General features: G+C 38.6%; 1 protein-coding gene across 3 annotated transcripts in view; it reads left to right on the forward strand.

Annotated features, from left to right (window-relative positions):
- The first annotated feature begins 5,384 nt into the window (after positions 1-5,384).
- Positions 5,385-23,210, forward strand: part of TFG (trafficking from ER to golgi regulator) — a 37,875-nt gene continuing 20,049 nt past the window's right edge. The window contains exons 1-3 of one of the 3 annotated variants that reach the window (XM_020999897.2): positions 5,385-5,594; positions 14,870-15,079; positions 18,330-18,413. In XM_020999897.2, coding sequence (XP_020855556.1) covers positions 14,896-15,079; positions 18,330-18,413 — 268 coding nt within the window. In that variant the 5' untranslated portion in view covers positions 5,385-5,594; positions 14,870-14,895. The remainder of the gene's footprint in view (positions 5,595-14,869; positions 15,080-18,329; positions 18,414-23,210) is intronic. The other 2 variants (XM_020999896.2, XM_020999898.2) reach the window with 2 other exon arrangements.

The following is a 23,210-nucleotide window of genomic DNA, read 5'->3' on the forward strand; positions in this document are numbered from 1 at the left end:
AAAGACAACATTCTGCTGCCATCTCCTTTGAAAAGTGAAGTAGAGAGAGGCCTCCATCCTTACTCAAACACTTTCAAGAGAAAAGGGAAAGATACTGATCTATAAAAATACTGTGATATTTTCAAAAGGGTAAGGAACAATTTTTAAAAAATTATTTTAAAATGTTATATTTTTAATTTAAATTATAAATTAAATTTTAAAAATTATCAATTATTTTCCCTCATCTAGTCTCACTGGAAATACAACAGCAAATACAATCTTGTTACTAATTTTTCTCCTTATCTATAATATCATAATCAGGGAGAAAGACATCCTGGGACAGGTTTATGCTTCCAGTGTAAAGAAAAGAAAAAAAAAATTATAAAGCAGTGTATTTGGCCAGTGACAACTCTTAGTCTGGTTATTCAGAAACAGGAGGGCCTATCAATGATGGCTCACATTTAGGTAGTTTTAAGGTTTTCAAAGAACTATCCTCATAATGGCTTGCTTGACAGCTTCCAGCTTTTTATTGTCTCTAAGAATATATTGATATTGAGAGCTAAAATGTGTTGTTAAAGGGAAATTGTGAACCTGGATTCACTAGCCTCTAAGGATCCTTTCAATGTTAAATCTATTATCCTATGTATTTTTAAAAATAAATACTTTATTGCAAACTTTAAGTAATAACAAAATCAATGAAATAAATGGATATCTTTGAAAAAATAGGACTCCTACCTAAGGTGGCCCAATTATAGTCTTATCTTAGAGGTAAATTGATGAACTAGATGACATTTCAAGCTCCCTTCCCATTTAATGATCCCACAAATGCTTATGGGTTTCATTTTTCTTCTGTCCAACAGTGTAGAAAAAGACTTTAGGTTATATTCCTACAGTCTGCAGAAGAAAAAAAAGCATGCAGATAGAAACACTGTCAGCAAAGTATCTGAAAATACAGCCTTTAGGAGAGATGTGTGAAGAAACCTTACCCGTCTCAATCTAGAAGGAAATAATGTATGCACTGGCAGATGCCCAAGAAGACACTAGGAATAACATCACCTCTGTCTTCTCAGACACACTGTGCATGTGTTAGAAAACGGTTAGAAACCTGGGCGTTACACCTTCCCCAGGTGATAGACTCGCCATCAGAATTCCATAGCTGAGGCAAGACCCAATGCAGAACAGCTTTTGAGTAAAGTTGATTGCCTCTAGGCCTTCACTAGGGAAGCAGCACACGGGACCGGGAGTTCGGAGATATGGGTTCAAATCTCACCTCAGCTACTTATTAGCTGTGTAACCACGGACACATCTCAGAACTTCACTTTCTTCATCTACAAAATACTACTAATGTAGCAGCACAAAGGACGACTAAGACACTCAGGCTCCTTAGTTCAAGGCACTTTGTGAGTCCAATCAAAACCATAGCTCATAAGATTCTACCAGTGCGTTTATTTTTACTAGGGTGACAAGAAGACATTGGTTCAAGATATAAGTTACTTAATTAAAACACATAAAATAAGTGACGCCCACACACACAAACATGCTTTGTCCAGTGCAACAGGGGCATGCTTTCTCATAGGTAATCATATTACTAAGGGGAGAAGAGAAAAATATGTGACCAGGAAATATGAACAAAGAGCATACATACATGTGTGATCAAGGAACATGTGTTTTGGATCCAGGAAGAGTATTTTTGGCCACACTTCCAAGGATATGATGAAGTCATCTGGTGATATATTTATGCTGCTCTCTTTCAGGCATCTCTAGTGAGCTGCTCTCTGCTGAGTCTGCTGTTGCCACCTCCTGATTGTCACCTATGGTTTGGCTTCTTTGCTGAACTGCTGCTGCTTTTTTATCCTCTTTCAGCTCTTCATTTGTGATGTAGTTTCTTCATTATAGGGGCATAGTCTTCTGTGGATGGACTGATGTCATGTGATTGAGTGGCTCTTTACATAGATAGCCAAATTTCTTGGTTCCCTTGCTAAAGTGATTTCTTTTTTCTTTTCTTTTCTTTTTTTTTAGGCAATTGGGATTAAGTGACTTGCCTAGGGTCACACAGCTAGTAAGTGTCAAGTGCTTGGTCTGAGGCTGGATTTGAACTCAGGTCCTCCTGAATCCAGGGCTGGTCCTCTATCTACTGTGCCACCTAGCTGCCCCTTAAAGTGATTTCTTATCTGCTATTTTTCAGGGCATAGGTAGAAGAGAGATACATTTTGGCAAGACCAAGGCTCCCTTTCTACTACGAGGGAAAATAGTAGCATACTTTAGGAATAAACCCTTTGTGTTCCTACCAGCCAAGACTTATGCTTTTATCTCCTCTCACTGGGACAAATGATGGAAGAGTGGGGCTGGATTGTGAATGGTAGCAACAACTGTGACTTGAGCCTCTACCTGTGATGATCAGAACCAGTGAGAGGGAGATGAATGGACCAGGAGTAGAAGTAAGGGATCAGATCTAAAGGTGGACCAGAGTTCTGGATATTGTCAATTATCATGAAACCTGGAAGAGTAGTGAGGAAAGGCTGAGAGAACAACTTCTCTCTTCCAGTGTGGTCCTCATCTTTTTGTTTCAATTCTGAGTTTTCAGAGAGAAGATCTGGGATTTATATTCCTCTCCCTTATTCTCATTTCACAAGCTATGAATAAGGGTGCTTTAGGGTCTTTATTAGCTACCTGAGGGTAGAGAAGTAGTTGGTTGGAATTTTGGAAGATGGTTGGATACAGTGATCAATGGAGAAGCACTCAGTTAATTTCTTTTCATCTTTGCTATGTCTAATAAACCATGGGGCCATAGACTGTTACTGCTAGTGTCTTAAGAATATCAGGATGGGTAAGTCAGCCATTTGACTGATAAGGGAAAGTCTAGATGTGGGGAGAAAGTGGAGCCATAGATTTAAATAATTTATTTGACATTTCTGGAAATCACATTTCATATCATTCCCCTAGCTTCAGTCAAAACTTGGCAACTCCTCTGTGAATAAACTTAAGTCAACAAGCATTTATTAAGTGCCCACTATGTGCCAGGCATTGTGCTAAGTGCTGGGCATACAAAGAAAGGAAAAAAAAACCCCAATCTCTCAAACCCAAACAATCCCTTCTCTCAAAGAGCTCACACTCTCATGGGAATGCAAACAACTATGTAGTAAAAAGATATACATGGGATAAATTGGAGGTAATCTCAGAGGGATGGCATGAAGATTAAGGTGGATTGGGAAAGGCTTCTTGCAGAAGGTGAGACTTTAGCTAGTACTTGAAAGACACCAGGGGAAACCAGGAAACAGAGACGAGGAGGGAGAGAGTTCCAGGCCAGACATAGTGGACAGCCACTGAAAATGCCTGTAGTTAGGAGTTAGAGTGTTATTGTGCAAAGAATAAGGAGGACAATGTTATTGGATCACAGATACAATGGGGAGCCCTGTGGCTGGCTGACTGGCATCAGTGGGACTGGGTATAGTCCGAGTGTTTGCAGGCTGACCAGTGGAGATGACGGTAGCTTTTTAGAGGCTATTGGACACAGGCACCAGTGCAACTCTGCCCACTTGATGGATGGCTTGAGTGTTTCATCCATCCTGTGAACAGCTCAGATATTGTACTCCCACTTTGGGATAGGGATAATTAATATAGCGATGTGTTTGCCTTTCTACAGCTATCAGAAAAGCAGCATAAGAGGTTATGTGGGCACTTCCACCTGTGCCACACAAGCACATGTTGAAGGGGTGAGGTGAGTGGCTCCTTAATACAGGTTATCTCTCCATGAACAGTCGTTAAATTTTATTGAGTATTTCTTGCATGGATACTACTTTGGGGACACATTAACAATAGTCAATATTGTTTCATTTACTCATTAGATGTCTACTGAGTGGTAGAGATAATAAGTGCTAAAAGAATTCGTTGGATCAAAGATTTAGAGTTGGAAAGGTCCTTAGAAGACATCTACTCTAACCCTTTTATTTTACAGTTGAGGAAACTGGTACTGACTTGCTAAGGTTTCATAAGGATTAAATGGCAGAGCTTCAGTTCGAACCAAGGTCCTTTAACTTCATATACAGTACTGTTTTCTTTGTGCCATACTTGCCTCTGCAAAAGAGGGAGAAATCACTGTGAGCCAGAGAGGGATTTGACTTATTTTGAAAGATAATGTTTCTGTCCTTTAGGTGTTTTCAAAAGAATGGAAAGGTGGAGGAAGGGGTCATTACAATAATAACAATTATATATGTGCACAGTGCTTTATGCTTTTGAAAATGTTTATACATGTATTACCTTATTTGAGATGTAATCAACAATCAATCAACTATTTATTAAGCCATTAGTATTATTAAGCCACTGCCCTAGGTCCAAAAGATACCTACAAGTACCAAGAATGAAACAATACCTACACTTAAAGATCTCAGCATTCTAATGGGGGAGATAAGTATATATAATATATACACATACACACATACACATGAATATGTATATATACATATGTCTATATACACAAATACACATACACATTTATGCATGTAGTATATGTATTGTATATGGTATTATACATACACACAGAGCATAAAGTGTATAAATACAAACAAGTCGTAGTTAATACAAGTTAGTTTAGCAGGGAGGGTACTCGTGGTTGGGTGGATCAGCAAAGGCTGCACGCAGAAGACGGTACTTGAGCTGTATCTGAAAGGAAGGAAGGGATTCTCTAAGGAAGACAAGGGAGTGCGCTCCAGATTTGGGAAATGGCTAATGTAGTGGCTCAGAGATTGGATAGAGATACATAAGCCATCTTAGTGCTTATTACTGAGCAGGACGAGCTTATTATTGAGCTTATTAAAAAGCTGGAAGGGACTTCGGACAGAGATGATCTAATCAGAGGTCTTAACCTTTTTTGTGTTTTCGTAGTCTGGTGAAGCCCGTGGACAGCTCATCATAAGGTTTTTCAGTGCACAAAATAAAAGACAACACCAATTACACTGAAATGCGGTTACAAAATTAATAATCATTCATGGACCCAGGTTAAGGATCTCTGATTTAGGTAAAGGCTGAATGAATACTCAGGCAATGCTGGCTCCTTTTAGAAAACAGGAGGGGGAAACCCACGCCTCAGGCAGGCGCATGCTCAGTGGGTCTACATGGCAGCTTTCAGGGAAATGGAAAAATTGTCACACTTCTGCGCATGCGCAATATCTCCATCCATGCCTTCTTCTCCCCTGAATCCCATTTAAAAAACTACCCAAAACTTCACAAGCCTTCAGACTCCACAGCCGTCGTCACAGTTACACCCTGAGACGCATGCGCCTTCGGGCCGACGAGGAGCGGCACTTGTCAAGGCGGAAGGAGAGGCTTCCTTTCTCTTTCCCCTCGCCTCCCCGCCTCTCTGGCCCCGCCCCCTGCCCTGCCCTCCCCCTCTCCTGCCACGTACGGGGCTCGAGCTCACGCTAGGCTCAGTGGGTCCCAGCGATTGGTTGAGGCCGGCTCGAGCCAGAGGGCGATTTACGGCAGCGGCCGAACGTGACGGAGGGTAGCCTCCCCCCTGACGCGGTGGCGGCTTTGGCACCGGCGCTGCCCTCAGAGTCAGGACCCGAGGAGAAGGCGAGGCTGAGGGGACGGCGGCGGCTGCTGCCCCAACGAGGAAGGTATTTTTTTTTAAATGGTCGCTAGAAACTGGGGTGCGCCTGCTCGCTCCCTGCCGTCTGGCTCGGGCCGGCGATGCGGGCATGCGCGCCAAGGCCTTGGTGGGAATTGGCTCTGGTCCGGAGGATTGGGGCGGGGGTGGGGCGTGAGGCGAGGGGAGCGAGGGGGTCACGATTCGGCCGGGACAGGGGCGTGCGAGGGGCGGGAGGGGCGCCTTGAGCCGGCCCGGGGAGAGGTACGCGGATTGGAGGGAGGGGCGCGAGGCGCAGGAGGGGGGAGCTAGGACCCAGTGGGGGGTGGGGGGAGGACGTCATGAGCCGGCTGGGGGCGGGGGGGATGCGCCAGGGGTCACGAGGGGGGCTCGCGCCGCCCGAGCAGGGAATTGGCGCCGGGTGTCAGGCGTCCGCGATGGGGCTGCTTGTGGAGAGAGGGCTAGCGGTGATGAAGGGGGGCGGGACGGCCCCCTTCCGGTTTCACTTTTGTCCCCTTTCTCTCCCAGCTGTTCAGAGACGCGTTGTAGGCGCCGGGGGGGGGGGCTAATTTAATTGAATGGAATGGCTGGGAACGGGGAGGGGGTAGCTTTTGCCTCGGGAGGAGCTTGATCCTGCTGAACACTATCACTGAGGGAGCCAGCTCACCAACACGTTTATTGAATGTATGCTAGGAGGTATTTAGGCATATGTTGCTTCTTTGAGCAGGAGTTCTTAAACCTAGAGTGCAGGGACCCCATTCCTTCCCCCAGGGGGTACTTGGAGACACTTCAGAATCTGTAAACTTGAATGGGAAAACAGATAAGATTCACCTTTATTTCAGTGTAATTGGTTCCTTTTTCAATCATATGCATTTTATTTTAGGCAGTTAAAAACATTCTTAGAGTCTGTAGGTTTCACCAGAGTGCCATAAGGATGTTTGAGCCAAAAAAAAGTTACGAATCCCTGCTCTGTTTCTAGAGCAGTGAACAGCTTTCCTTTCTTCGTTTGAAACTGGGGCGTATCCGTTGACGTTACAGCCACCAGATAGGTGTGCCTTAAAGCACAAGTCGTATCTTCTTTGCTCTAAAGTCTTCTGTGGCTCCCAGTTTCCTCTAGGAGAAAATAGAATGGCCTTTTTTGAGTTAGTTAAAGCAGGTGATGACTTGTCTTCGACCTGTTTTAACAGACTAATTTCACAGTACTTGCAAGCCTTCAGGTACTCTCTGAACTGGTATTCTCACTATTTCCCGTATACAAAATTGAATCTCCCCATACTTCATCTCCTACTTCCCTGCTTATTTTTAAAGGTTTGTCCTCCATACCTAGGGCAGCTAAGTGGATAGAGTGCTGGGCCTGGAGTCAGGAAGACTCTATCTTCCTGAGTTCAAATGTGACCTCAGACAATTAGCTTTGTGACTTGGGCTTACCCCAGGTCACTTAACTTTGTTTGCCTTAGTTTCTTTATCTGTAAAGTGAGCTGGAGAAGGAAATGGCAAACCATTCCAGTCAGTATCTTTGCCAAGAAAATCCCATGTTTCATCCAAACTCCTTAGGGGCAGTTCATGTCTTTGAACTTTCCAGAGTTCATCATAATAGGCATTTAATAGGTATTTAATAAATTAAAGAATGGATTCTTGCATTGGATAGGAAGTTATTTCAAAGGTCCGGAAGAGTTTTAAAGCTAGAAAGAATAGAAGAGATCATTTCTAGTCCAGCTCCCTTATTTGAGGAATCTGAAACCCAGACAGGGTTGTGACTTTAATAAAATGGTGGCTGTTGAATGACAGAGATTTGAGCCCAAATCTTCTAATTCGAAGTATATTGTTATACTATATGTACATCTGTTAAGTTAAACACATTAAGTACTTGATGTATTGTAGAATAAGAGCATAGATAAAACAAAAGGGGGACAACTGTGGTGATAAGTGAAGTAGGAGGAGGGATAGACTTCAAACCTCTTTCCTCATAACTCCAAATCTGTTGCTCTTCCCACTACACCATCTTGTGTCTTCAGTGTATATACCAGCTCTTTCTTCTTCCAGTGTTACTGAAAGTTACCTTTGTTCTGTACCTCAGAGAAAGGGTTACCTTGATGGGTAGGACTTGAAATTCAGTGTTCAGATGAATATTGAATCCTGATTCACATACATGATATCGGGCTTTTTGTGTGACCTTGAATATGTCCTTTTAGCTTTCTGTGCAAAATAATAATAAATCTTTGTGGAATTGAACTAGGAGAATTCCTCACGAAGGCTTAGTAAATTATGCTTTCTCAAGAATTTTGTGGACTTTGAAAGGAGAATGTTGTTGAAATGTGCTATTTGGGTTCAGCAGCAGCCCTAGCTGCTTAATAGCACAATGATAATGCTACCAATTTCTTGCTGATGAGTCATGAAGAGATAAGAGGACTAGGCTTTATTCACCTTCATATCATTAGAAACATAAGGGTGGTTTATTTTCTTTTTAGTTAGTAAGTAGCATTTATTATGTGCTTACTGTGTGCCAGGGATTGTGATAAGCCTGGAGATACAAAGTAAGACACAAGACAGTCCTTGCTGTCAAGGAGCTCAAAGTCTTAATAAGGGAGACAATATGCACACAACTGTATACAAACAAGTATGTACAGGATAAATTGGACATAATTAATAGAAGGAGGAACTAGAATTAAGTGGATCAGGAAAGGTGGGATTTTAGCTTGGGATATGAAGGAAATCATCCAAGATGAGGAAGGAGAGCATTTGTGGGAACAGAATCAAGGAGGCCATTGTCACTAGACTATAGAGGGGTGTGTGTGTGTGTGTGTGTGTGTGTGTGTGTGTGTGTGTGTGTGTGTGTGTGATTGGGGGGGAGCAGTTGTAAGATGTAAGAAGACTGGAAAGGATGTATGGAGGAGAGGGCAGATCATGAAAGGCTTTGAATGGCAAATAGGATTTTTTGATCCTGGAGGTAAGAGAACCACAGGAGTTTATTGAGTAGGATGGTAGCATGGTCAGATCTGTACTTTAGGAAGATTAGTTTGACAACTTAGTGGCTAGGAAAGAGATTTGTGGCAGGGAGATCAGCCACTTGGCTATTGCTGTAGGCCAATTTGAGGTAATGAGGGTCTTCACCAAGGTGGTGGTAAGAGGAAAGAAGGGAGCGTATGTGAGAGATGTTATGAGGATAAAATCGACAGCCTGGGTAACAGATTGGATATGGAGGTTGAGAGAAAGTGAGGAGTTGAAGATGACACCAAGGTGGCCCTAGATTGCAAGCCTGAGTGCTGGGGAGAATGGTGGTACTCTTAACATTAATAAGGAAGTTAAAGGGAGGGGGACAAAGATAATGAAGTCAGTTTTAGACAGTTTGAGTTTAAGATCTCTGTATCCACTTTAAGATATTTGATAGGCAGTTGAAGATTCAAGACTGGAAGTCTACAGAGGTTCATGGCTGGGTAAGTAGCTTTGAGAATCATCAGCATAGAGATGATAACTGAATCCATGGGAGCTGATGATCACCAAGTGAAATAATAGAGGGTCCTGTGGGACACCTATAGCTAGCTGGCATAACCTAGATGAATATCTTTCAAAGGACTCTGACAAGTTGTCAAATAGGAAAATCAGGAGAGAGTACTGTCACAAAAATCTAGATAGAGTATCAGGGAGAAGATGACTTAGTAACTTTGGAGAAGATGAAAGCCAGATAGAAGAGAGTTAAGAGAGTGAGAGGAAAGGAATGGAGGCAGCTAACTGTGCTTGAAATGGCTTTCTTAAGGAGTTTTGCCACAAAAGAGAGGAGAGAGATGGAACTATAGCAAGCTAGGATGGATAGATCAAGTTTTGTTTTTTTGAGTATGGGGTAAACATGGGCATATTTGTAGGCAGTATGGAAATAGCCAGTAGACAAGGAGAGATTGAAGAGGAGTGATGGGTGTGGGTAGGGCCAGACCAGGGGCTGAGAAGAGGGGATGGAATGGGATCATTTTTGTGCCTGGAGAAGAATTTGACATCTGAACTTGGAGATGGTAGCAGTCATCTGAGACATATAAGTTGAGGAGGGAAGAAAAAGTTCTCAGTAAATGGCTTTAACTTTTTCTGTGAAATATGAGGCAAATCTCAGTTGAGAGGGTAGGGGAAGGAGAAGCTATGATAGGTTTGAGGTGGGATGAAACATAAGGAAAAGAGTGGGATAGTGGGTTAATTAGGGAATGTAAAAGGATTGCCTAGCTTCAGTGAGGGCCTCATTGAGATAATATGAATAAGATTAAAAGTATGACCATCTCTTTGTGTAGCTGAGTTGGGGTGAAGGAGTAGATCTTGGGAAATGAGTAAGTAAGGGAACCTGCCATGTTAAGGGAGTGTAAATATGTATATTAATGGATGAAGACAGAAGTTGGGTCAGAGAGGAAGACTGAGCCAGCCACTGCACTCGAGGAAAGAAGAACATCCTAGAAGTTGGTAGACAACAGATACCAGCATATCAGCTACCAGATACAGATTGAGTCAACCTCAAAGGAGGGAGGAAATGTTATTGAGTGATGGAGGAGGAAGAAGAGCCTGGAAATGACAATGGGAAGCAAATATTCCAATTCCCGTATCTGGATCAGTGACTGAGTCAGGGGAAATGAAAGTTCAGTTAGGGCTGGAGAGGGCGTGCAGGGAAGCTGTGTCATCAGAGAGCCAGGTCTCAGTAATAGCCAGAAGGTAAAAGGAGTGGGAAAGGAAAAGATTTAAGATGAAAACAACTTTGTTACCTATAGAGACAACATTCTAGAGAGCACAGTGGAAAGAGCGGGTACCTTAGAGTGCTATGTTGGAGGAGGTTGTATTGAGGATGATGGAAATAAGGGAATGGGCAATGAGGGGATGGAGAATAGGGTTTATATAAAGCTAACCAGGAGTTCTGGATCACTGATGGAGAAGGGTATATGACCCAGTGGGAGTTTGTTTCTAAATGGGTTCAGGAAGGTTATTATCATCATTGGGGGTTAGCCTGAAAATAATGTCACCTCAGGGCGTGTCAGCTCAGGTCAGGTAACAAGTGGGAGGAGCTGATGGAATAGCATTTCTGTTCTGTCCTTGTGACAGGCCAGGCTAGGAAATAGATGAGGGGACCAGGAAGGAATGGTGTCTCCCTGATCTCTGCATACAGGAAGAATGCCCTCAAAGTGGTAAAAGGACAGCCCAGGGGATCAGTGTGGGATATGATATCTCTGTTCCCATTCTGGCAGCAAGAGGCCAGCCCAAGGATTAGCATGTAATAGAATGACATTTCTCCACTCTCCTGTTGGTAGGAAAAGGTTAGAGGCAGGTAGGTGGCATAGTGGAGAGAATACTGGGCCTGGAGTCAGGAAGACCTGCATTCAAATCCAGCCTCAGATACTTGCTTGTTGTGTGACCCTGAGCAAGTCACTTAACTACTGTTTGCCTCAGTTTCCTCAACTGTGAAAGTAGTAGCACCTGCCTCCCAGGGTTGTTGTGAGAATCAGATGAGATAATAATTGTAAAATGCCTGACGCATAGTAGGCTCTATATAAAAATTGTAGCTATTATTATTAGCACAGTGCCTAGCACATAGTAAACATAACGTAGTAACATAGTAAACAATAACATAGTAAATTATGTAAATGTTAGCTATTTATTATTATTATTATTATTATTATTATTATTGGTAGGGTAAAGAATAATGGTTATCAATAGAAGAAGCAGGTCTTAGAATAGAATTACAAAGCAGGGAAAGTATGTAGTTTAGTGCAGCAGAGGAGAAAATGGCATGTGTGAAATTTTTAAAGTGGGAACAACTGAACTGGTGTTTTAAGTGTGACTAGATGTGGTAGGCATATGAACGCAGGTATAATAAAAAATGAGGACAGTTTGTGTAGGATAAGAGAAAGGGAGAGCCTCTGTGATGAGTAGTGTACTGTAAGCAGATAGGATGGGTGGAGTGGGTAGGGTGTGTTGGAGGACTGTTGAGGGTTTGGCAGTTCAGGTGTTTGAGGTCACATTTGTAGATATGAGTCTGGGGAAGGTAAGGGAAATACAGGATTTTAGCAATAACCCAGTTGCAGGGGAATTCAGATATTAAGTAGATCAGTAAGAGATTGTGCTGGGCTTACAAATACAAAGATAAATAATTTCTGCTTATGAAGAGTGTGGGCTTCCTACATGGTAGTGGAGTAGGGTCATGGGAGATGTGTAGGAATATAGTACCTGAGTAGAATCAGAACCTGAATTCCAGTTCATCTTCTGCTACTTCTTAATTGTGTCATTCGGGACAGATCATGTTATCCATGGGTCTCAGTTTTCTTATTTGTAAAATGAAGGAACTGGACTACATGATCTCAAAGGCCCCATCCAACCCTAGATCCTTTGATCCTATCATATATACAGTTAAGTATAAAATAAGGTAGGGACAAAGGAGGGATTCTAGTAAAGTACTCTAGAAATGAAGGAGCAACAATGAAAAGATACTTCTGAGTTGTCAGCTTGGTGGGTAGGTAGTGAGAAAATTGTGAGAAAATTGAAGAATTTGTGTGTGGGAGATGAGATGTATTTTGTAGTGCATTATTTTTACTGGGGAGAGACTGAACAGTTGAGCCTAGTGTACTTGAGTTATTCTTATACAATTGTAACTTTTTTTAAAACCACATTTGTAATTTCAAAATGTCTAAATTTTAGTGACAGGAAATTTTCAGCTTCTCTAGTCACAGATACTTCTTTATTTTAGTAGTTTCCTAAATGGCATATTAGCATTTCCTTTTTTGTTTTTACTGTATGTGAGGTATATAAGACTTGCAAAACCAACTTTTTATGTTGTATTTTGATACTGTAAACTTTGATTTTAAAAAGGGAAAAGAAGTGCTTTCCCACCCTAGTTTATTTTATTTTTTACCATTTTTTATTTAAAATTTTGAATTCCAAATTCTGTCCCTCACTTCTTCCCTCTTGTCCCCCCTCCCTGACATGGTAAGCAATCAAATATAAGTTTTACCTGTGCAATTATGTAAAACATTTCCACATTAGTCATTTTGTACAAGAACACTTGAATAAAAGAAAAAAATGAAAAAAGATAGTGAAAAATAGCATGCTTCAGTCTGTATTCAATCAATATCAGTTCTTTCTCTGGAGGCGGATAATATGTTTCGTAGTTAGTCCTTTGGGATTGTCTTGGATCATTCTGTTGCTGAGAATAGCTAAATCATTCGCAGTTCTTCATCATACAGTATTGCTATTATTGTGTACAGCATTCTCTTGGTTCTGTTCATTTCACTATGCATCAGTTCATGTAAGTCTTTCCAGATTTTTCTGAAATTATCCTACTTGTCATTTCTTACAGCACAATAATATTCCATTACAATCATATAGCATCCCTTGTTAGCCATTCCTTAATTGCTAGGCATCCCTTCAATTTCCAATTCTTACCTGCTACAAAGAGAGCTGCTATAAATTTTTTTATATAAGTAAGTCCTTTTCCATTTTTTTTTTGATGTCTTTGGGATATAGACCTAGCAGTGGTATTGCTAGATAAGAGGGTATGCACAGTTTTATAGCCCTTTGGCCATAGTTCCAAATTGCTTTCCAGAATAGTTGGATCAGTTCACAACTCCACTAACAGTGCATTAGTATCCCAGTTTTCCAGCATCTTCTCCAACATCCAGCATTTCCCTTTTTTGTCATATTAGCCACTCTGATAGGTATGCTGTGGTACCTCAGAGTTTTTTTTTATGGTTATCAAAATATTTTTTATTAGTTATTTTTAGTTTTCAACATTAACCATAAGATTTTGAGTTCTAAATTTTCTCCCTCTCTATGACTCCTCCCCAAGACAGCATGCAATCTGATATGGGCTCTACATACACATTCATATTAAACATTTTCACATTAATCATGTTCTAAAGAAGACTTAGAACCAATAAGAGAAACCATGAGAAAGAAGAAACAAAACAAAACAGAGCGATCACATAGTATTCTTCGATCTGCATTCAGACTCCATAGTTCTTTTTCTGGATGTGGATAGCATTTTCCATCATGAATCTTTTGGAGTTGTCTTAGATCCTTGCATTGCTGAAAAGAGCTGTCTCTCAAAATTAGTCATCACACAATGTTGCTGTGTATTAGTGTGTATAATGTTCTCCTAGTTCTGCTCACTTCACTCATCATCAGTTCATGTAAGTCCAGGTTTTTCTGAAATCTGCCTGCTCATCATTTTTTTATAGCACAATAGTATTCCATTTCATTCATATACCATAACTTATTTAGCCACTTCCCAATTGATGGGCATCCCCTCAATTTCCAATTCTTTGCCTGAATATTTTTGTACATGTGGGTCCTTTTCCCATTTTTATGATCACTTTGGGATACAGACCTAGAAGTGGTGTTGCTAGGTCAAAAGGTAGACACGATTTTATAGCCCTTTGCCACCCTGCTTTATTTTAAAATTTGTTTTCGTGACACATCCTTTTCAGCAGAAATCCAAGGTACATTGTCAAAAAAGTTAATAAATTGTTAACAGAATGAGGAGTGACGTCTGTCATCTGCCCTGCTGTTGGGACAAGGAGATGAGAATTTCCTTCCCTAGCCATTACTCCTTTATATGTGTGGTTTCTCCATATTAGAATGTAATCTTTTTGAGGGGAGAGACTGTCTCAATTTTATATTTATCTCCCCAGCACATAGCACAGTGCTTGGTCATTCAGTATGACACTACATTGACCATTATATTTGACCCGAGTTTTGTTGCCTATGTTGATTTTAATTATGTTGTTTTACTTAGTATATATATTTTTCTTTTGCCTCTGCTTTCTTTGAATTATTTCATCAAGCTCTTACCCTACTTCTCTGAATTGTTCATATTCATCATTGTTTTTGACACAGTAATCTTCTATTACATTTATATACTATGATTTGTTTAGCTGGTACCTAAACATTGGGCACATTATTTACAGTTTTTTGTTACTAGAACTAATGCTTATATGAACTTTTTTTTTTACTTATGTGTTCATGTTAGCAACTGCCTTATTCATTTGACTGAATATTTTAATACTAAAGTGCTTTGTATTTGGAAAGATACATTTTCATTTGTCTTTGTTAGGTTAAAATCACAGTCATATAATTTCAGAAGTGGAAGGACCTTTAGAGATCATCTAGTTTGGTCTCTTCATATCATAGAAGCTAATTTTGACTATATAAATTTGACTAAGTAAATTTAGGGACTGTGGACTGTGTTCCATCTACATTTGTTAAAGTTTTGATATCTAGTAATTTTTTTTCAAGATGTATATTATAACTTTTTAAGTTTTAAAACTCTTTGTCCTTATCTCCTGGCAGTTTTGTAGAACATCCTGGAGTCCACCATGAATGGGCAGTTGGATTTAAGTGGAAAGCTAATTATTAAAGCTCAGCTTGGGGAAGATATTCGGAGAATTCCCATTCATAATGAAGACATTACTTATGATGAATTAGTGCTGATGATGCAGAGAGTTTTCCGGGGGAAACTTCAGAGTAACGATGAGGTTACTATAAAGTATAAAGATGAAGGTAAGTGTTTTTCTATGAGTATTTTAGAAGGCAAAAAATCTAGGCAAAATAAATATTTTAATCAATGACAAGCAGTATTGTATATACTGTTCCTTTTGACCATGGTCTAGAACAGAAGTTCTTAACCTTTTTTTTTTTTCTGTCTGGGGTTACTTTGGCAGTTTGGTGAAGCCTGTGGACCTCTTCTCAGAATAATGTTTTTAAATGCATAAAAAAAATACATAGAACTACAAAGGAAACCAGTAATGTTGAAATATCCTTGCCAAATAATAAAAATTATTGTCATAATAAAAAAATATACATAGATCTCAGGTTAAGAATGCCCCTTTGGTGTTAGAATGATGCTGCTATCAGAATACCTGTTTTTAGTACTTTTATTGAACCTCTTCCATTCAGTGACAAGTAAATACCTCTTTTTTTTTCCTATCAATGTTCATTGGGTTAATTGAAATTTGGACATTTTTTTACCTGGATTTCATGTCTGTACCTTGAACTCAGTTTTATTTCTTATAACGTCCCACAAAACTAACTCCTCTTTTTGGCTTCCTAAATACTATGTACTTGGATCATTGTTGACCTTTCCTCAGAAAACATCAATAGTTTCCATTTGTCTTCATAGTAAAGCTTAGATGCCTCAGACTGGCATGTTTCTTTTTTTCCTCTCCTTCCATTTTGAGTTTAAAACTTTTTTGATCAGATTTGCTAGTCTCTAGGCAAATATTTTAACCAGTTCTTGTTAGATGTACTTTGTCTCTGGCTGCAAGCTTCCTTTTCTTATCTCTTAAACCATGTTCTAGAATTCAGATTCTATTCTTAAATACCATTTTAACCAACTGTTGACTTTTCCCATCTGCCTTTCTTTTCTGAATCCCTTTCTTTTACTTGGTAAAAATGAGGAAACTGCCTTTATAAAGTCAGTAATTTCTTTCCAAGAACTTCATAATCCTTCCAAAAACTTATACTGTTCCTTCTAGCAGAATCCTTATTTTTTCTTTTTTACATCAGTCACCAATAGTGGGTAGTGGTTATTGGTTTTGACAAGTGTTGAAGGTTCTCTGTCACATTGTGGATCCATGTGCACAGCAGATTTCTATTTTTCATTCAAGATTGCCTCAGTAGTCCTCTGTACGGAGTTATCAGCCATCACTCCTGGACATTTTCCCTAAATATTACTATAAGACTTCACATTTCGTCACTATTCTTGGTGCATAAGAAGTTGCTTCTTCCTTCAAGGGCCCAGTTCTACCTTCAAGGGCAAGAGCTTCATATTTATTGAATAGCTCCAGATGTGCAGAGGCCCTCCTTTCCTTACCTCTTGGTTGCATTCTTCCATTCTCCAACTTCCTGACACAGGTTAGGATTTTTCTCTGCCTTTTTGTATTTCTTTTCTTTTTTAGTTCCTTCTTTCAAGGAACATTATTCTCCCTAATAATCTGCATAATGGAGACATACTCCCCCAGTCCTTTTGCCTTTACCTTTTTCTACATCTGAGGAGGGAGATTAACCTGTACTTGTGCATAAATATTTGTTTCTTGTCACTGAGACAGAAACACCAACATAGTATACACTCTTTGCAGTTTACCTCAGCGTTGCCCTTTTCACTCCATATTTCCTGAAAGAAAGATCTATGATCTGTCATTCTTCTGTGTAACTCTTGTGGCATTGGGGGCTACGGACCCAAAGAGTATAGGGGTTTTTCTGCCTTTTCTTCCTAGTCTAGCTTGCTTAACTGCCTTTGATTGGGACTTGGGCATGTTTTTGCCAAAGATTTATTGCAAACAAAAGCTTCTTTTCACTTTTGTCCCTGAGGAAGTCTAAAATACAAATTCATCTACTAGGTACTTTTTAATGCCCCTTACCTCTTCTTGCTGATCATCTTTTAGATAATCATCTTCTGTCTTGCAGCTTCCCTAGTCTAGTTCTAGCATCTTGTTAATAATAAGGTTGATACACAGTCAGAAGATGGATTCATATGCTCCAATTATGTACTTCTTCCCCACCATTGTTCCAAAATTTGTTGAATGTCTGTAGTGTTTAGAGTACTGTACTAGATTGTAGGATCATAGATTTGTAGCCGGAAGAGATTGTAGAGGCCGTCAGCTTCAACTCCTTCATTTTACATATGAGGAAACTGCTGTGGTATAGAGAAGTGAAGTGACTTGTTCAGGGTTACACAGCTAGTAAATGTCTAAGTTATGATTGAATGCAGATCTTCTAGATTTCATATCTAGTGCTCCAGGCATTACAGCAGGGTACAAAAGGAGCAGAAGGCATGATCCCTGCCCTCCAGGGCAACACTTCTTAACCTGGGATCCCTGGATAGATTTTAAAGGATCTTTGAACTTCCATGAGAAAAAAATTATACATTTTTGTTTTTATAGACAGCAAACATTCTGAGAAAGGGCCCAGGGTCCTCACTAGACTTTAAAGTGGTACATGATGCAAAAAAAAAAAAAGATTAAGGAACCCCCTATGAGAACTTGAAAGCATGATCTCAGCAAAGCTGAGGAAGAGTGATTTGATCCCTGCCCTCTGGTTGCAGCCAGTCCTTTTGCAGCTTTTGAAAAGTGCAGTAAAAATATGGATTTAGTGCTGTTTGGTTACTTTGTATCATAGACTTAGAGCTGGAAGGGACATTTAAGATCATCAAATCCAACTCTTATTTTACTAATGAAGAAACTGAGAGATTCTTTTTTTCAGCACTTAGACTAGTTCGAGTTACTGTGTTTCTTTGAAAGTAGTAAAAGCTTAATTTCTTATAAAACATTTTATAATTTAGGTTGATTTTTTTCCTCCTGTCTAAATCTAAGATTTTACTCTATTTAGTCTGAGGTTTGAATCTTTAAAGATACTCTCTTTAAAGTGGTGTTCAGTTAAGGTTATAATTTGCCTCATGTATTTGCAGTGAAAATGTAATTGGAAAACTAAAAATTTGTGATAATATTGCCATTCTGAATTCCATTTACTTCATTAACTATAGATGCTTTTTGGTTTATCTGGTTCCATTATAAAGCTGTGTATTACCACAAATAGTAATGAGCAATCCTGCAATACTTTCATTTGAACAAATTCGTATTTGCCAGGTGCTTCATTCAAACAGCAATTAAGGTTTTTGTTGGGTTGGTATTTTCTAGTTGCCTTTAAAACATCTTTAGATGAGTTATAGGTTGGAATTTAATCTTTAAACTAGGCACAAGTTCTATTCATTGTTGATAATGTGAAATCATTCCTGTTTTAAAAATCTTTTCAGATGGAGATCTTATAACAATTTTCGATAGTTCTGATCTTTCCTTTGCAATTCAGTGTAGCAGGATATTGAAACTAACACTGTTTGGTAAGTGTTAAAAAAATTTTTTTTGATGAATTAACTGCATAATTTTCATTTCAGTATATTTTGATTTGTATTCTTTCCCCTCTCCTATGTCTCTTTTTACAGACTCTTGAGTGTAACCTTCACTAAAAATTTCAAAAACTAGAACTTTAATGGAAAATTTATTTTAGAAGCTAGAAACTTTACTAGAGAAAGTACTGAATTAATTTACTTTGAAAATTTAGTTCAGCTCAATGCTTCTGGCTTTGTATATTTTAGAAAGCCTTTAAAACCCATTCTTTAAAGTAGAATATATTTAGAAATTTAACAAGATATGAGAACAGTTTAATTTTTTGACTTTTGAAGAAACCGTGTAATTTTAAAATAATATATCCAGGACTACTGAAGAATTTTTTTTCCTAAGTGGATTTTTCCAGATTTTAAAGCTCTTTCCTTTAACTGCCAAATTTATTTTTAAAAATGTATTTTTAAAGAATTACTTTTTTGCATTAGCTGACTGATTCTGTGATCTTGGATAACTCGTTTACTATCTCTTAGCTTCACCTTCCTCATGTGTAGGTGAAAAAGATCTTTGTAAAATATATCACATGTTGCCCTGCCTTCTTAAGCTGAGCATGCTGAACATAATTTAACCCTGTTGTAATAATTCAAGATTATCATAACATTACTAGTTTGCATTTGTATAATGCTAGCACTCTGTAGTTATGGGGTACTTATCTCTAAACTAAGCTGTAAAGTAGGCAAACTATTCTCACTTGTATATATGAGGAGGCTAAGTTCAAAACTTTGTGAAGTGACTTTCCCAGTTACATGGTTAGTAAGTAATAGAGTTAGTATCCAAGCCCAAGTTACTTTAGTGCACTTTCCACTATGCTACTACTGCCCTTTCATTATGAAAGCGAATTATCATAAGGTGCTTTTGTATCATGATATTCTCAGAGGCTCTTGATGTGAGTAGGGGTATTTGCTCCTATGCTAGCTGACCCTAGACCTTAGTGCTCTTTTGTTTCTTCTGTTTGCTTTTTCTAATTGTCCTGTCTATTAAAGTCACTTTGTTTTTATTAGTATGTGTGTTTGTATCACCGCCTTTCCTTTCTAATGTGCTACGAACTGGGAAAACATCATCAAGTTTATTAAAATGTTGTGTCCAGTAAGAACATAAAAACTTTGTGTAGGGGCTTAAGGGATTCTCTGGCAAGTAAGACCCATGAGCTTTAGTGTGTGGACTTCAACATTTATTTTGGATTTTCACAGATCTTTTTGCTTATTCCCCGGTTCTTGGCTGTTTTCCTGATAGTTGAGGTTACCAAATAAGGGAAGTATGACTGTACAGCTTTGAAATCAAACAATTAAGGTAGCTCCTTAGCAAAAAAAAAAAAAACCCAAACAACAGACAAACCAAAACTTTTCTGAAATAGATATTATATACTTAATATTTTGTTTATGAAAAACTAGTGAATGGCCGCTAAACAATATATCACACTTTTGTTAAGCAATATAGATACTTAAAATAATCCAGATTGGGGCAACTAGATGGCGCAGTGGATAGAGCATCAGCCCTGGATTCAGGAGGACCTGAATTCAAATGTGGCCTCAGACACTTACTAGCTGTGTGACCCTGGGCAAGTTACTTAACCCCAATTGCCTTAAAAAAAAGTAATCCAGATCAAGATGCAAATATCTTAAGCTTTCTTTGTAAGTTAACAGTCATTAGTTTAAACATACACATGTGTGTATATATACATAAATGTGTGTATATATACATATATGTGTGTGTATATGTGTACATATATTCGTACATACATACCTATTTATGTAAGTGTTTGTGTTTGTATATATTTATAGAGCTCTAACATTCCGTTTGAATTCCATACTTGTATAGCATAATGATACATGGTTTCTGATTTTTCACATTGCCAAGGATTCTGGTTTAAATCCCTAAGGCCCCTTCCAGTTCCAAATTATATGATTGAAAGGGAAACCACAGGATATATGTTAAAGAGATGTGGAAGTGAAGGGCAGGGGGTTTGTTTTGGTTATTAGAATGCACAGAGGAAAGGAGGAATCTAGAAAAATTGAGGGTCTTGACTGTCTTCAGTCAAATTTAAAAGCAACTTAAATGTTTGCTTGGAAGATTTTAGGGAGGCATTGAAAAATTTTAAGCCAGAGAGTGAACATTAGTTTATTCCATTTTAAAGCTTAAACAATTTTTTATTCGTTCATCATTCTCTCATTCATTCATCTGTCTTTCTATTTATTTTAAACATTCATTTAAAAAGTTTTTTGAATTCCAAATTCTCTCCCTCCCTCTCCTCCCTTTCTCTTCCCCCACCTCCATTGATAAGGCAAGTAGTATGATATCAGTTATACATAAGAAGTAATGCAAAAAAGTTTTCCATATTAATCATGTTGCAAAAACAAAACAAAAAACCCCACAAAACCATAAAAACAAGAAACATAAAGAAAGTGAAAAAAGTATGCTTTATTCTGCACACAGAGTTCATTAGTTCTCTCTCTGGAAGTGGATGGCATTTTTCATCATGGGTCCTTTGGAATTGTCTTGGATCATTATATTGATCAGAGTAGCTAAGTCTTCCACATTTTATCTGCAATACAGTATTGCTGTTACTATGTACAGTGTTTTCCTGGTTCTGCTCATTTCATTTTATACCAGTTCATACAAGTCTTTCGAGGTGTCTCTGAAACTAATCCCGCTCATCATTTCTCATAGCACAATAGTATTCCATCAAAATCATATACCACAACTTGTTCAGCCATTCCCTAATTGATGAGAATCCCCTCAATTGCCATTTCTTTGCCACCACAAAAAGCTGTTAGAAATATTTTTGTACGTATAAGTCCTTTTCCCTTTTCATTAACAATTATTTTCAAATAAAACTATCAAAATAAAACTCAGTAATGAATTATATCTGTACTCTGTATTCCAGACTTGGATATTTGTGTCTTAACTTTTTAGGTTACTTGGTCAAATTGTTAATAACCTCTGTTTTTGTGCCTTGTGATTGATAGCTTTCCTTTGTAGAAAAAAAATGAGGATACTGTTTAGCTAAAACAAGTATACAAGTAACTATTCAGATCAATAAAATCAAGATTACAAATTAAGTATTTTTTTCTTTTATTGGCTAGGCAGTAGGGTTAAGTGACTTGCCCAGGGTCACGCAGCTAGTAAGTATTATGTGTCTGAGGCTGCATTTGAACTCAGGTCCTCCTGAATCCAGGGCCAGTGCTCTATCCACTGCTCCACCTAGCTGCCCCCCAAATTAAGTATTTCTTAAAATGATTTTTATATGGGTTGGAATATAAAGTTACCAGCCTTCAGTTTCTATTTTAGTTTCATACATTCCTGATGAAAACTACCAAAATGCGTTTGTGTATTTGCTGGTATTTATATGTGACTTTTAGAGTCTTTATTTTAAGGAAAGAGTATTTTTGTAATTGTAATTTGCCAGAAGCTGCTTTAAAAGAAAATCTAGCAGGAGGAGACAACTGAAAACATTAAATTGGGGTTCTCTGTTGATAAGGATGACTGCAATTATGACAAGGGTGGGATGGTACGAAATAGAAGTTTAATGATGCCTTTTTTGTAGATATGAAATAGAGAATATTAAAGGAAGTATTTTGTGGAAAAGTAATATAGTGTGTTTATATATCAGTTAACATTAATATGTCAGTGTTTACTATAGTAATTATCTAACAATACATTCTATGATATAATATTAATATATTAATTATATGAATAAACATTAAGTAAGGAATGTGTGCTATACTTTTTGCTAGGCATTGGGGAGACAAATAAAAATGTAGTATAGCCCTTGCCCTCCAAGAGCTTTCATTCGGTTTAGGGGGATAAAATATGGATAAGTGGATAAATAAATCATGGATAAGTAAATATAAGGTGATTGCAAAATATATTCATGGTGATTAGGGGGGACTTAACAATTGGAGAAATCAGGAAAGGCTTCTTGAAGGAGGTCTTTGCCTAAGTGAAGGTTTGAAGAGATAGGTGAGAAGACATCACTTCTGATTTGGGGTACAGTCTGTGTAAAGGCACAGAGGTGGGAGATAGAATGGCATTTATGGGGAACCACAGGTTGACTAATCCAACCAGAGTGAAGAGTGTAATTATCCTGAAAAGAAAAGCCAGAGCCACATTATGAAAGGCTTTAAATGCCAAATAGAAAAATTTGTATTTCATGCTAAGGGCAGTGGGGAGCCTCTGAATCTACCTGGCAGAGTAGTAAGTTACATGGTTAATTTAATGCCTTAGTCTTGTGAATTTGGCACCTGTGTAGAGGATGGATTGTAGAGAAGAGAGAATGATTTCACGGAGACCATTTGGGAGGCTCTTGGAATAGTCCTGGTGACAGGAGCCTGATCTAGTTGTGTGAGATGTAGAGATGGGAATGACAAGACATGGCAACCTATCAAATATGTTTGTGGGGTAAAGAAAAGTGAAAAGCCGGAGATCACACAAAAGGGATGGGCCTGATTGACTGGAAGAATAATGATGTCATCAATAGACATTGGAATAGAAGGAATAAGTTTTAGGGGAAAAGAAATATTGAATTATTTTGGACATTTGGAGTTGAACATATTAACATTGAAGATTCTAAGTAGGGAAATGAATACATTTTGAAAAAGAGAATTTTTTAAAACTGGGTCTTAAAAGTAGGTATTGGTGGAAAAGAAGGTTAGGAAGGAATTATAGGTGAAGGGAATGGTGTTGTATGTAGGCGTTAGCAATCAGCAGGTTTGTGGAGGATAGCAGATAATGAATGA

The sequence above is a fragment of the Phascolarctos cinereus genome, unplaced genomic scaffold (assembly GCF_003287225.1).
Source record: "Phascolarctos cinereus isolate Bilbo 61053 unplaced genomic scaffold, phaCin_HiC Scaffold_726;HRSCAF=1367, whole genome shotgun sequence".
In the NCBI taxonomy this organism is placed as follows: Eukaryota; Metazoa; Chordata; class Mammalia; order Diprotodontia; family Phascolarctidae; genus Phascolarctos; species Phascolarctos cinereus.